This window comes from Rhinolophus ferrumequinum, chromosome 7 (genome assembly GCF_004115265.2).
Source record: "Rhinolophus ferrumequinum isolate MPI-CBG mRhiFer1 chromosome 7, mRhiFer1_v1.p, whole genome shotgun sequence".
In the NCBI taxonomy this organism is placed as follows: domain Eukaryota; kingdom Metazoa; phylum Chordata; class Mammalia; order Chiroptera; family Rhinolophidae; genus Rhinolophus; species Rhinolophus ferrumequinum.
In genome coordinates, this window is record NC_046290.1 from 93,236,937 (window position 1) to 93,252,248 (window position 15,312).

At 43.7% G+C, this 15,312-nt stretch overlaps 1 protein-coding gene across 1 annotated transcript; it reads right to left on the minus strand.

Annotated features, from left to right (window-relative positions):
- On the minus strand, positions 1 to 14,003 carry BCL7B (BAF chromatin remodeling complex subunit BCL7B). The gene is made up of 6 exons (XM_033110664.1): positions 13,872 to 14,003; positions 11,128 to 11,203; positions 4,925 to 5,021; positions 2,545 to 2,715; positions 1,318 to 1,397; positions 1 to 1,055 (listed from the first exon to the last, which is right to left on the minus strand). Exons 1-6 carry the CDS (start codon positions 13,961 to 13,963, stop codon positions 963 to 965), a joined length of 609 nt encoding a protein of 202 aa, XP_032966555.1. The 5' UTR covers positions 13,964 to 14,003; the 3' UTR covers positions 1 to 962.
- Positions 14,004 to 15,312: the final 1,309 nt, after the last annotated feature.

Sequence of the window (15,312 nt, forward strand, 5' to 3'; positions counted from 1 at the left end):
CATATTTCAAATAGTTTAATTTTAAAAATATTCTATTCAGTGCTAAAATATGTCTTCACTCACTGTTGCCCATTTCCATTTCTTAAACTTTTTCAAAACAAAAAATAAAATCACAAAGTTCAATTAAACATGCAGATTTCAAAGAAAAGGGAACTTTCTAGAAAGTCTGAGCTGAAGGAGTACTGTGGAGGACAGGTACTGTTATCAGACCTTAAATGCTTGCTGGGGCGGAGTCTGTGGCATGAGTACTGGGGACCATAGTAGGAGACGAGGCACGCTGGAATGAAATGTACAGGTGAAAACAGGGAAAGCTGCGTTTGTGTGTGTGTGTTGGGGGAAGGGAATGGTTACGGTGGGGGGCAAAGAACTGTCAGCAGCTAGAGAGCCCATGCGAGGCAGGATAACCTCAGGAATGGGCAGAAGTGCCAGGACAGCAAGAGATCTATATGGACTTTTCTACCTTCACTTGGAGGAAAGCCCCTTCCCTCCAAAGTCTCTGCCCAGGCATTCTCCAACAGCAGCCTACAGGCACCCAGCACTATGAAAGTCCATGAGTCTACAGTCGCCATTCAAGTTCAAGTAACTCCAGGCCCTCTCCTCTCCAAGGGTGCCTTCCACATCTCTTTCCTCTTGTAGAAGTGCCAGCAGCTCGGTCCAGAGGCTCTAGAGCAGAGACTGCTACCTGGTGGTGACAGATGAACCTGGGGATGGCTGACGCCCCAGCCTACTTGGGGTGCAGTAAGGACATGAGCTCTTCTTTTCAGGAGCAAGCAGACACAGGTGCCGGGGACAGGAAGATGATGCTACAACCCCAAGTCCTCTGGCAGCCTTCCAGCCCAGAAGGCTCCTATGTGCAGGCTCTGGACCCCAGGGCTTGCCCTTACCCCAGCAACACAGCACGGTCAGAACCAGACGCAATAAATAGAGGCAGGGGGCCAAGAGGCTGGGGCACCAGGATGGTGCTAGCTTTCTGACGCTGTCTGCGGCACTGCGGCTTGGTCCACACAGAAGCGTTTCAGGGGTGGAGCACTTGAGTCTTCCTCTTCCTCGGTAATCTAGGAACAGCCAGAACATGGAATTACAGGGCCAACCCTCTGAACCTGAACCTTCCACCCATCCTCATTACAAACCAGAAGCCGGATACCAACCTTCTCACAGATAACCAAACGTCTTCCCCTGGCTTGTGACCTGGGGCCACCAGTTTCCCATGCTGCCTTCCCACGCTACTATAGCATATTCGAAGCCATAGGTACAATTCACAGCAACAGACTCCTTCCTTTTTTCTTAGAAACTGGGAAACCCAAAGTGCCTCCTTACCTGTGTCTCCAGTGGAACTGGTTCTTCCTTCGTGAGGGTGGGAGGTTCATCAGCAACTTCTGAGGCAGGCAGGGAGGGCTCTGAAAAAGCAGGAAGGTCAGCACAACTGCAGGGCCTCCTGAGGCGGGAGGCTCCTACAGAATCTGCCTCGAGCTGGGGGAGCCTTCCCAGCAGCTATGTGGAGGTGCCTTAGTGAAGAGGCAATACTGCCAGAGAATCAGTATGTACAGGTAACCACTGCATAACGCGGTTGTTAGGGTCCTAAAAACACCGTTATGCGAATCCGTGTTATACGAAACAAAGAACTAGTACAAAACAGGGGGTTAGGTTCCAAAAATTAAAGAAACATACTATTATATTTTTATAATTAAGAGAAATATCTTTATTAAAGCAATCTTCACCAAAAGTATAACATATTAATATGTATTAAATAATGTTTTTTTCATCATCACTACTAAGCACCATTAACCGAGGGTGTTTTCTTTTTGACAAGATATCTTCATCCTCTGAACTTAACACTCCACAAACAAAATGGATTTAAAATTCTAATAAATTTTAAAATTCTGCAGTCAAATCTGATATGACATCCACGTTCGAATGAAAAATTTCGAATGAGATATTTTTTCCTTTTAAAAGCCCTTATTATGCTCCGTGTTGTTTGGAGATTTCTCTAATTCTCAAACTGTGTTAGAGTGAAAGCGTGTTCTAGGATGCCGTGTTGTATGAGGGTTTCCCCCAATTCTCGAACCGTGTTAGAGTGAAACTGTGTTACAGAAGTGCCATGTTTTATGGGGTTACCTGTATTAAAAGAAGAAATTCGCAGGATATAATGCAAACTCTAAAGTTAGAAGGAATGAAATTGGAGACACCCAGTTCCACAAGTTACTAGCTATGTGATCCTGGGTAAGCAATTTAACCTTCCTAAGACTCCACTTCCTCATCTGTAAAATGGAGATAATAAAATAGCTGCTATTTCATCGGGTTTGAGAGAGAATTGTACCAGAATCAAATACGAAAAGTGCCTCACACAGAGCCTGGCACTCAGTTGTGTTGCTTGTTTTCTTCCTTCATTCTGTGAGAAGGGAAAAATACAACCATTCCCCAAAACAGCCCAAACTGTTAACAAATGGATTGAGGCCGCCAGGCTCTGCAGCACTTTCTCTAACCTCTTATTCTGAAGAGAAATGGCAAGAGCAAGAGGTGCTCATCCTGGGTCCACTGACTCACCCTCGAGGATTTCCTGGCCTAGGGTCGGGGGCTGGGAGTCATCTGTCCGGAAGTCGGAGGTGTGTGCTGGGCTCAGGGACTCGCTCTGCTGGGGGCTGGGGCTTGAGTTGGTGCTGCTGTCCACCTTGAGTTGATAGACATCAGACACAGAACTCTGGTTGCTGTTTTCATCTGAAAACCAAACATGACAAAGGCAACAGCTGAGGGTGGTCATTTTTCCTCGAGAATAACAAGGTACAGAGCCAAGGGCCTGGTCTATCTCCTTAGGCAGCCATGGACATGCCGGGTACAGAGATCACTGCTGGAGATGCACCCTGACCCGAAGGCACACACTCATAGGGCTTCTATGCACTGCAAAGTATCAACAAAGTCTAAGCTGATGAATTTAAGCATTTTCTATTTCACGACACATATTCTCAGCACCACATGCCGCTAGAGTCGTTAAGTGTATGCAACATGTTTATTTCAGGAAGGTCGGGATCTAGTTATTCATCCTTCATTACCCACCAATTAAAGCTTAGACCTGGCATTTTCTGTCTAGTGGCCCAGAGGGACGTGGCTGTGCCTCTCATCCTTTCTCACAACACAAGGTGTGTAGAAAATGATCAAATCTGTCTGGCACTCTCAACTACGTGAAAGAGGAAGGTGGTGACTGGAGGTCCTCAGCTCAGGCCTTTCAGCAGCCCAGGCTGCCCCTGATGCCTCCAGGACCACAGGGTTCACACATGGGAAGCTGTCTGAGGGCTTAAAGTCACCACCTAAGATGGAAACACAGGAGTCCACAACTCCTTCCTCTCCCTCTCCTCCGGCACCCAGTCACCAAATCTGATCCACCCTTCTGCTGTCATTTACGTTCACTCCTTCTTCTCCTGCTGCCTGAGTTCAGGCCTCATTATCTCTGGCCTGGTCTCCAGCAACAGCGCTCTACTGCCCTTCCTTCAGCCCCAGTACTCCCAACTGTACTTCACACCGCTGCCAGAGTCATCTTTCTAAACCCTCCCGTGGCTCCCTGTGCCTAAACGATACGTTTCAAAGCCCAGTGCTTCTCCAGTCAGGCACAAGGTGGCCCTAGCACTCCATACAAAGTCCTTTCTGATCTCCAGGCTCACACTGCCTTTTTAGTCCATACACACCCTTGGCTCTAGCCAAGCTGGACCTGAGCAAGAGTGGCTTCGTGCACAGGTGTCTGTTATAACTTGCTCTTTCCAATCTTCCTGGAAAGCCCCTGTATAGGCCAACATTGAGCTGAAGCATCACGTCCTCTGCGGAGCCACGTCCCAGGCTCCTCTGGGTGGAAACGACCACTCTCTCTTTTATAGTTTTGTTGTATCCTGTGCGCACCTGTATTTGTATTATTTTACACACCGGTTTCCTTCTATTATACTCTGTGCAGGCAGGCGCTGTGGCTTACTGGTCCTTGAATCTCTTGTGCATAGTACCTGGCACACAGTAGAAGTTCCTTAACTGTTCACTGAATGAAAAGGATGAGACGGTGGGCAGACTGAGAAAATGGAGCCTCGTGTGTCTCCCAGAGCTCTTTGACTATTGAACACCCCACACGTAGCTACAACCTTTCCGCTGTATTCTTCCTGTGTCACACTGACCCGGGTGGGGAGAGGTTAGGAGAAAGGTGGGGAGGGGACACCTGCACACTCCCAGTCTAGTCTTGAAGAGAAAATCATAACCCCTTTCTAGTCTTTACTTTTACAAAGGCCTATCTTCTATGCTAAAATGGAAGTTGCATTTTATTGCAAAAAGAATAAAGCTCTGTCATTTTTGAGCCTAGGCAAACACTTTTCTTCTCCAAGCATCAGTTTCCATAACCAGAGATGAGGATTACTGCCCGGTTTATTTCACAGGTTGATGTAAGGATAAAAATGAGAAACTGAAGTGAAAGTGCTTCACAAATAGTAAATGCCACACAGGTGTAAAAGTGACAATATGAATGCAGTGCTGACACAAGCAGGATGTTTACTGAAGACCGGTCTAGGAGGCAGCCCTTCTGCCAGCGGTAGACATGCAGATGCCTGGGCTTTGGGCGGCCTACTCTAAGGCACTATCGTAAAATACATACTCTAAGAAAAGAGCTTCCGATCCAGAAAACCAGGAACTAACGAGAAGTCTGCCACTTACTAGTTACGTGACTTTAGGCATAATAACCTCACCTCTCTGAGCCTGTTTCCTTAAATGGAAAATGAGGATACTATCATCTGTCTTGCAGGGTTATCGTGAGGTCTAAATGAAAAGACTGCCCTAGTAAAGTGCCGAGCAAGATACCAGCAAAACAGTAGGCACTGAAATGATATACAGAACTATTATTATTAGTGGGTTCATCTAAGTTTTCATTTTCCTGCAAGGAAGGCATATGGATGCAACTCACCCTGGAATTCAAGGAGGAGAGAGGAATTGGCTGAGGCATCAGAGGGAAAGCCATTAGGTTCCCGGGCTGCTGAACCATTCGATTTTGACTTTTCTTTCTAGAAAAGGAAAAACAGAGGAATATGACAGAGCCAAGCAGGAGACTCACAGAGAGGGAAAATGGTGCTGAGACACCACAGAGGTCTGGATTAGGACTGAACAGGAATAATGACAGCGGCTTGAGAATCCAGGGCCCAAGGAGTAACAAAATCCTAGATAAGGTGTCCCCAAGCCTCAGTGTCTCTATCTGTAAAATGGACCTTTCCAGCGCTAATATCATTAATCAAAAGAGACAGGCAGATACATATGCTTCCACTAGAGCTCCCTGTGGTACTCTTCTGCTTTCTGCCCTCATCAGAAGCCTCTACTCAACCCTTCCCAATGCGGACGAGTGAGAAACACAAAATACTCACCTAAGAAAGATTCCTATTTTAGTAGCACAGCAAGAAATAGTAAGTGAAAGAATGGACCTCTGACTGGACAGAGGAAGGAGTCACTTACATGTAATGCAAGAAGTTACAGGACAAAGGGGCCCCTGCTAGCTCTATTCCTGACCAATGAACTCCATCCACTAAAAATGATCACTCCACGTCAACCTTTGCCTATTAACATTATTTCTTTCAAGTAGGAGTAGGTTACATGTGTAGGGAAATCACAGTGGGAAGGTAAGCACTGGCTTGCAACAAACAAGCCCACAGGAAAGGAAATTTGCTGATGAGAGCATCCCAACAGCCAAAAGTTTAAACTGGGTAATCTCAAATTCACTAATTCATACTGTTTATAATGTCCATTTATTGTACATGCATTGTACTAGTAACACAATTCAGTTTTTGTTCATAACTCTTAATCCCATCTCTGCAATAAGTCAACTGTATACATTTATGAATGTTTCTCCCTTCATTTTGTCTATGCAGATATAATTTTAATCTAACTACACTTTGCCATTTTACTACATAACTTACATAAACCTGATTTTTAATAGCTGCATAATATTCCATATGCCACAATTTCACATAATCACTTCCCAACTACTGGACATTTAGCTTTAACTTATTTAGGATTGAGTTTATTTACTGCTACTAGAAATAAAGCCAGCCACAATGCTCAACTTTCACTTTTTCCTGGATTATTTTATTCAGATAAATATACAAAAAAAAACTCCTTCTAGATCAGAACATATAAACATATTATTTTTCTTAAAATACACTGTACCCCACCCTTCTCTAAAAGGATGGTGGCCATATAGTTGGTGTACTAGTTTCACATCACCCAGGCCAACATCTGGCTTTATCATTTTTTTTCCTGATCTCTCATTTATCTTTAATGGTTCTGTGTTCATGGAAAATACATATTCACCATAGGAAATTCTGGAAATACAGAAAAAGAAATGAAAATCCCCTGTACAATCAGAGACAACCTACACATACGTGTGTGAAAATGGATAATACAGTATAATAACTTGCTTCCCTTCCATCATTCACCACATTAAAAACATTTTCCTATGTCACTGAGTAATCTTCTACAGTATCTTTTTTATAGAGGTTACAGAGCTTTACAAGATGCAGGTGTACAATAACTTAATAAATTCTTTACCATAAGATCTTTATTTTGCTTGCAATTTTTAAATACTGTGAACAATACTGTAACGCTCACCGTTGTCGATGTACCTTACACACATCAGGATTATCTCCTGAGGATAAATCCCTGGAGATAAAATTTCTAGATCAAAGGGATTAAATGTTTTGAAAGCCTCCCCCAACCCCAAGTTTTACTGAGTTAATAACTTACAAATAAAACTGTAAGATATTTAAAGTGTACACTGTGGTGATTTGATGTATGTATACAACGTGAATCTAGTGAATCAATACATCCATCACTGAAAGCTTTTAAATATACATATATGGTCAACTTGACCTGTCTAAAGTTTGGGCCAATTTACTCTCCCATCAGCAGTCCCACACCCTTGTATCCTTTACATTACTTTCTTTACCAATTTCATCATTTTCCAACCTTCAAAGATGGCCCACTACCATGAACCACTGGAGGTCCAACTGATAGACCTCAGGCCCAGCTTGTAAACTGACACAAACATTGAAAAGCCTTCAGGAGAGACAAAGGGAGCTGAGTCCTGGGAGAACCTGAAACAGGAAAGGGCCAGAGACTTATACGGGAGAAATGAGTTGGGGCAGGGTCCTTCCCCCACATATACAGACTACCCAAGAAATGTGCTGCCTGACCTTTGGGCCTTCGGGGTGATGGCACTACAGGAGCCAGGGCTGCATGAAGAATAAAGGGTGGCTCCAGAGCCCTCCTAACTTCCCCCCACCAGCTCCTTGGGCTTGGTTGGCAACGACAAGGCAGGATATTGCTCCTATATAAAGGCGGCACATGGAAGATTGGTACTAGGGAGTTCCCTGGGAGGCAGGGGAAGATGGGAGAGGGGAAAGGGAAAGGCTGAATCCTGAAGCTATAACCCCATCGCTTAAATTCATTTAGAGGAGAGAAAACCAGAGCTTAGGCCTACACATTCTGCTCAGTTACATATTACTAGCCAAGGCAGCACAGAGTCCTAAGGGAATAGAAGATCAGTGCACAGAAAAAAAACTAACCGGATATTGGAGGAAAACAGCACCATGAGAAAGACAACAGAACAAGCTATCCCAGAATGATAACAGGACAGAAGAATTTAAATAGAACATAATATGTCTACTCAGAAAGATAGTGATGATACTAGCAAGTTGTCCTGAAGAACCAATTGAGGAAATTTGGTATGAATAATGTAAGTGTTCAAAATAAAAGTTAAATGAATGAGCTTTACAGCAGAAATAGATACTGCTGAAGAAAAAACTGGGTTGAAAAATCAGAATACATGAGGAAAGGACAGAGATGAAACAAATGAGAAAAGTTCAAAAACAAAGACGCTAGATGTGAACATCACAGGACAGTCTTACAGAAGTCCTGGGAAATCAAAGACAAGAAATTCTACAAGTTTCCAGAAATACAAAAGGATCACCTAGAAAGAATCAAGAATTAGACTGCCATCAGCAACAGCAACACCAGAAACACAACAATCGAGTAATAATTTCAAAATGCTGAAAGAAAGTAATTTTGAACACAGGATTTCATATACAGGTAAAATGATCAACTAAACATGAAAGTAACACAAAGATATTTTCAGGAATAAAAAGATATTTTCAGAAAGTTTTTTCTAGAAAAGCCCTCTGACAAAACTCTTCAAGGGTGTATTGCAGCAAGACAAATGAATCTGGAAAAAATAATATGTAGGTACAAAGGGTTAAATAATTAGTAATGTTTACTCTAATTAAGCAATGACTAAAACAAGAAATATCTGTAAAAACTGAAATATCTGAACTGAATATCTGATCTATTATAAAACTCCAAAACTAAGGACAAGGCAGGGTTGGAAGTGGGGGAGGGTAAAATGTGTTATGGTTGTCATCAGGTTCAGAGGGAAAACAGATTTGATAAGCTTTAGAGGGAAAAACAGTAAGTCTTACTTAGTTAGAGGTAGCCAATAGAAAAAAAGAACTTTTAAATCAATAGAAAAAAATTGTATCATCATCGTGAGGTAGAGAGAGAAAAAGAAATAAAGTGTATTATGATATAAATCCTTGTCCATGTTAATAAAATTCTTAGGTGGTCACATTTCTCCAGCCTTCCTGTGCCACAGACTATTATGAACACACACAGTAAGTATATATATGTATGTCCTGAGGCAACTTCTAGAAAACTCCTTAAATTCATGAAAATACCACTTGTCATCCTTCCACTCTTCCTGCTGCCTGGAATCTAAATGTGCTGAATGAAGGGCTGGAGCTTGACCTTGGGATACAAGGTCAAAAATGGAGCAGAGAAGTGGGGAGTTGTTTAATGGGTACAGTGTGAGTTTTGTAAGATGAAGAGTCCTGGAGATCGGTTGCACAATAGGTAAGTACAAGTATACTTAACCCTCCTGTCAAATGGGTAAGATGGTGAATGTATGATATGTGTATTTTATCACAAAAATCAAGTAAAATGAATAGAGCCGTTACTCTCTAAAAAAATTTTTTTAAAGACCCTAGGTCCTTGGGGATTCTTGGAACAGAACCACACCACCAGCCCATACTTCTGTTCCTCTAAGAAGAGATTTCTTAAGACATTTAAAATTATTAATTATAAAGAAAAATATAAATTATGTTGTCTACATTAAATTAAAAACTTCTGTTACTCAAGGCAGCATAAAGAGAGTAAAAGGCAAGCCATGGAATGTTAAAAGGTATGGGTAGTATATAAAGAATTTGTGTCTAGAACACAGAGAATTCCCACAAGTCCTAAGAAAAAGACTACAACCAAATAGACTTCAACAGGCACTTCCTAAAAGAGGACTCCCAAAAGGCTAATAAACATTGAAAAGGTGTTCACTGTCATTAATAATCACATATAGTCATCAAATTAAAACCACAATGAGATATCTTTACATATAAGTCTAACAGTACCAGTTCTTGATGAGGATTTGGAGCAGTGAGAACTCTCATAATTGTTGTGGGAACATAAATTGGTACAATCACTCACGTCGGGAAATAGTCTAGCATTAGCTACAGTAAGTAGTACTGTATAGATCAAAATACGCAGACCCTAACTAAGACCCAGTAATTCCACTCCTAGGAACATGTCCAAGGAAAATTCAGGCACATGTTGACCCACATACTGAATCAGAATATTCAGAGGAGCATTGTTCCTAGTATCCCAAACTAGGAACAACCCAAACATCCATGTACAAGAGAATTGGAAAGATAAATTACAGTATAGTCCTATAATGAAATTCCATATAGCAACAAAAAGGAACAAAGAGCTCCAAAGACAACGTGGATGAATTTTATAAACATAACACTGAGTAAAATAAGCAAGACCCACAAAAATAGACACTGCATGATGCTGTTTATATAAAGTTAAAAATGTTTACAATGACTAGAGAAGTGTTAAGAAGAGCAAAGGTAGGAGGGGGAGTTCCTCTAGAGAGAAGGAATGGAATGCTGGGAAGGTCCCACAGAGGCGTCTGGGAGAGTTGGCAATGCTCTATTTTTTGACCTGGGTTTTTTCGACAAGGGTATTAGCTTTATATTTATTCATTATTCTGCACATTTGTGTTTTATATACTTTTCTGCATGTTTTGTATTTGAGATTTTTCAAAACAATTAGGAAAAAAAGTTGGAGACAATCGGGGTGTTTTATTACCCAGAATGTGTAGACAAATGTGGTCACTGTATACAAGAGAACACGATGCAAGAGTCAAAGGTAGTTAAGTCTATTTACAATTATAGAAATATGAAAAGTTCTCAAAAACAAGGTTGAACAAGAGAAGAAATAGAGGTTTATAACACAATGCTATATATAGATGTAAATTTTTAAATACCAATATGAAACAATGCTCTGTATTTTTCAAGAATACACAGGTGTCCAAATAAACCCATCAACAAGGAATTAGAAAGGCATATATACATATAAAACACAAAAATACACTACAGTGGGTAGCTAATCGGATAAGAGCAGGAGTCAGCAAATATTTTCTTAGAGTCAGATAAATATTTTAGACTTTGCGGGACATTAGGTCTTCTGGCAACTACTCAACTCTGCCGCTGTAACTCCAAAGCATCCACACAGTAAGGAAACCAATGGGCATGGCTGAGTTCCAATTGAGCTATCATGACAATCACAGGGAGCAGGCCTGGGCTGTAGTTTACCAAGCCCTACCGTGTTTCCCCGAAAATAAGACCTAACCGGAAAATAAGCCCTAGCATGGTTTTTCAGGATGCTCTTAATATAAAATGAGCCCTACCGTATTTCCCTGAAAATAAGACCGGGTCTTGTATTAATTTTTTGCTCCAAAAGACACATTAGGGCTTATTTTATATTACGAGCATCCTGAAAAATCATGCTACAGCTTCTTTTCCGGTTAGGTCTTATTTTTGGGGAAACACGGTAGAAAAGAGGAATGGGTTAAAGAAAGGGAATAAAAAGAGGCTTGTGTGGACCAATGACAGAATGCCTTGAAGTATTGTCAACTCAATTCTGGGGAAATAAATTCCTTTATAATTAAGAGGCAATCATAAAAAGAAAGAAAGAAAACAGTACCTTTTTGTTGTTGGGATTTTCTTCCACACTTACCTCCTTGCTGTCTGTCACAGGAACCCACTTAAATATCCTAAGGGATGTGTCACCCACAGTCACCCACTTTTTCTCCCTAGGAAAAAAAGACACTTCTTAGAACTGATAAAACAATAAAATAGATTTTCTGTTCATAACTTGTGCTTTCCTATTTCTCAGATTATTCCTTTAATCTTAAATGCCTTCTAAACTTTCTCTGTCAAATTATACCTTACCTTTCAGTGCAAACTCACCTCTTCCAGAAAAAATTCTGTTAAGTATTTCTGGCTCTGAACTCTCTACTTGCCACCTTTCCTACGTACAGTGTACCAAAACCTTTTTCGCTCACAGACTACACCAATATCGAGTACCAGCACATTTTCAAACTTAGGTGTCTACCTGGCATCACTTCTTTATTTTCCAAAAATTAATTCAATTCCACTGATACTTATAAAGCCCTATTACACAAGGTCCTGCAGGATATAAAAGATGTGTGAGATATGGTCCCTACCTTGGGAACTCAAGAGGAATGAAAAAGATAAGGATATCATTGTAATACTTGAAGGTGGCAAGGAAGTAGAGAAGACAAAAAGACAGTAAGACTAGGACATCCCATGGAGGGGAGAACTCCTATGAGTCCTGTGGAACTCTGGGTTGAAACATGACCCCATTTAAAACTAATCACAGGATAGGATGCTTCAAACTAACAGAAGCAAGCCTTACGCTGGCTCCTCAAAGGGGTGAAGGCCAAGCCATGGAATAACTGCTTTAAGGTTTTATTTTACAGAGGAAGTAACTTTTGAGACAAGCCTTAAAAAAACAAGTAGCTTTTTTTCTCCCCCAGGCACATACCCAGGGAAAGGCAAGTAATATTCTTAAATAAGGCAGAAAACTACAGACAAGCAGAGGTGGAGAGCCTGAAGAATAACTTCTGAAGGTTTCAGGTCCAAATTTGAGATTACAAAAAGAAGTAAGTGTTGCTACAGATGATGCTGTTCAGCAAATGATGACATCACAGAAATGTAGAGACCGTGATGAAACAAAAAAAAGAATGAACTAAAGACAGGATATTGGAAGTTAACTCCTGAAAAAGACACTCCATTTCCTCGTTTATTCAACAAATATTTTACTATAAAAGAGCTTGTGGTTGGTCCTCGGCACACAGGGAACAAGATGAGGTCTTTACCCTCACAGAGCCTGCATTCCAGTTGGAAACAGACATAAAACAACTCATGTCACAATTAGTCAATCATTAGGTTTAACCATATCAAACTGCCAGTTTTGTAGGTTAAAAAGTCAAATACAGGAAATGTTTTAGGGTTCGACCTAACACAATTGTGGAAAATTCTATGAACAGAGCCTGATCTAGATTGGGGATCTTGAAATGTATCCTGGAAGAATCAACTTTTGAGTGAGCTAGGAGTTCACAAAGCAAGAGGGAAATGAGGGCAGAGGAAGGCTACCAGGCAGCTGGAACAGCAATGTGGCTCCAACTGCCTTAAAGCTGGCAGCGTCTTGGGAAAGAGCAAGAAGAGGTCACTGGAGCATTATTTTCAAAGCAGGGGAGTGCTGTGATAAGATCTGCACTTGAGAAAAATGAAATCACTCTGAATGCAATGCAAGAAAAGGACCAGCGAATGGGCAAGCACTGAAGGAAGCAAGGAGATCATAGGGAAGCTGGTACTGTTCTGGGCGAGAGAGGATGGTCATCTGGCCTAGGATGCTGGTGGGGACCGACTGCCAGACGAGAAAGTGTGCCGATTCTTAGGTTTCACAAAAAACCTAGGAGAATTAGATGTGGAGGAAGAAAAATCATGACTATTTAACTAATGTTTATAATGGGTCCCAACTATATACGAAGCTATTGGATATAGAGATAAGGAACTTGATCTTGTAGGGAAATGGACAAATAAACACGCAAATAAAGTCCAAGGTAACGAAGCCCCTAAAGGGGGTGGAGGGTGAGGGGCGGGAGGGCTAGAGGAAGGCTGCTTGGAGGGAGCTAACAACTGCCAGGCCTTTAAAATTATTAGTAGTAATCAATTAAAAGCACTCAAGAAGTTGGCGCGAATAACTGGCTGTGAAACTGTGGTAAGAAATACATCGGAGTTCCTGATCCAAAATAGGCGGTCAACCGGCGCCCGCAATGAACATGACAAGAGCCGTTGACAAACGAGGGGTAGGTCTCAACTCCTCTACTAACAGCTCCCAGGGCTCCAGGCGAAAACGCCTACCCAGCTCGCAGCGTGCGGGCCGGTATTAGGAGAAAGAGAAGGTTTTGATTCCGACGACCACGCTTCCTTCCCGTGGCAGGTAGGCAGGTACGGAGAACCTCTCACCAAACTTCAAAAAGTTAGTACGTAGAACGCTCATTCTGGAGAGCGGGTTACATTCAGACTGTTTACTGTTACATGGGACAGTTCACAACGCCAAGCTTCCAGAGGCCGCAGGACATGGGAAGAAGCCAGCACCGGTTTGACGAGGAACGCTCCGCTGACCAGCGCGACCGGAAGCCGGCAGCTCCTCGGAGAGACGCACAGCTCACTCGCAGGTGGGCGGGGCCACGAGTCGGTCGAGCCACTGATTGGTCGCGGCCGGTGCGCCCTCTGACCTCACGCCGACGCGAGCTGCACCCTCCTCCCGCCTTCTCCAGCTCCCCTTCCCCCCAAGCGCCCGTCAGTCGGCTCCCATCCCGTCCGCTAATCCGGCGCTCCTCTGGGCCTGGGCCAGGGACCCCCGCCAGCACCCTCGGCCCGAACTCTCACCATTTCCGCACTTTCTCGATGGCCGCCATCACCTTCTTGATGTCATCCTTGGCCCGGCTGCGGGTCTCGGCCCTGACCGACCGGCCCGACATGGCGGCGGCGGGAACGGCGGGGGCCCGGGCACTGCTCCCAAGACGCGGGGAATCGCGCGCCTCACGCGCCGCCACCCGCCCGCCGCAGCAGCGTCACCGCGGCCGTCGCCCCCTCCGTGCGCGCGTGCGCGAGGAAGCGCGCGCACCCGCCCGCCCCTTGGGGCTCGAGGTCTCAGCGCGCCTGCGCGCCCCGCCCCGGGCGTCCCCCGCTGGGTGCCCGGGGAGTCCCTTTGGCCCCCAGGCAGGCCGGGGTGCGCAGCCAGCGGGCGGCGTGTGCTGTGGGCCTGGTGAAATGCGAGGTGCTGCCGCTGGGATACCTGGTTCTTTCCCAGGGGATTTGGAGGTCAGCACCTTTGTCCTCTCGCCAGGGTTGCTGCCATTACCTGTGTTGAATGGATTTGACCCTAATGGGACCGTGGTTGTACACCATCTTTCCTTCTGCTTTTCCTGTCTGGCGCCCTAGCTCCCCAGATACACCGCTGTGCTACAACCACAGAAAATTTCACACCTTTCTTCAGTATGCCTTCTGACCTTGCACACACCTGTTCACCACCCGATGAACTGACCACTTTTCCAACATCCAGTTCGAACTCGAGAAGCCTTCCTAGGATTCCACTTCGTTCATACTTAGCACTCTCCATCACTGCCTTATTTAATTCAGCAATTGTTGGTTAAATGATGCCTGTGATGTACCCGGCTAAGTGCTGTGGACAAAATCTAGGCTTTTGCTTTCAAAGAGCTTCTAGTTTAGTAGAACATGCAGAGCAGAAAACAGGCATTTAAAATGCCATTTTCTAAACGCTAGGCTAAGGGAAGTACTAGGTACAATGACAACCCTAATCTACTTGAGGGGTGTCCAGAGGTTTCTGGGGGGGGGAAATGACCTTGGAAGTTGCTGAAAAAAAGGTAGATGCAATTGCTCCAAGGCATAACTGTCCACAGACGTAGATGCTCAAATGTTTGGGTGAGTGTTGAATCTTCAGTGCAGCTCCCACCAGACGGATTTATTGACGCCTGCAGTATGCAAGGAGGGTCCTGTAACAGCTGTTTCAGGAGACAAAGGAAGCAGGTGACAGTTTGCATTGGTTGTAGTGGCTGGTTTTCTCACCTCAAGAGAAACTTCCTCCTTTGTGCCCCAGAGACATGCCTAGCTAACCCTGAACTTGACACAGCCTCTGACTATGACTGTTCAGCGTTTCATGATTGACCAATATTATGGCTTGATAAGCATATGTGGTCCTGCTAGTGGGAGGCCCAGGAGTAACATCTGCCTAACTGAGGAGTGGAATTGCTGAACCAGCGTGTGGAGGGAAGGGATGATTCTAGAAATAATGGGATCAAAGGTGGCA

Coding starts and splice junctions, on each gene's coding strand:
- BCL7B (XM_033110664.1), bottom strand. CDS start 13,963: ATGTCGGGCCGGTCGGTCAGGGCCGAGACCCGCAGCCGGGCCAAGGAT. Junction 5,022..11,127: donor CTGTGACAGACAGCAAGGAG/GTAAGTGTGGAA, acceptor TTCCTTTTCTAG/AAAGAAAAGTCAAAATCGAA. Junction 2,716..4,924: donor TCTCCTCCTTGAATTCCAGG/GTGAGTTGCATC, acceptor TTTGGTTTTCAG/ATGAAAACAGCAACCAGAGT.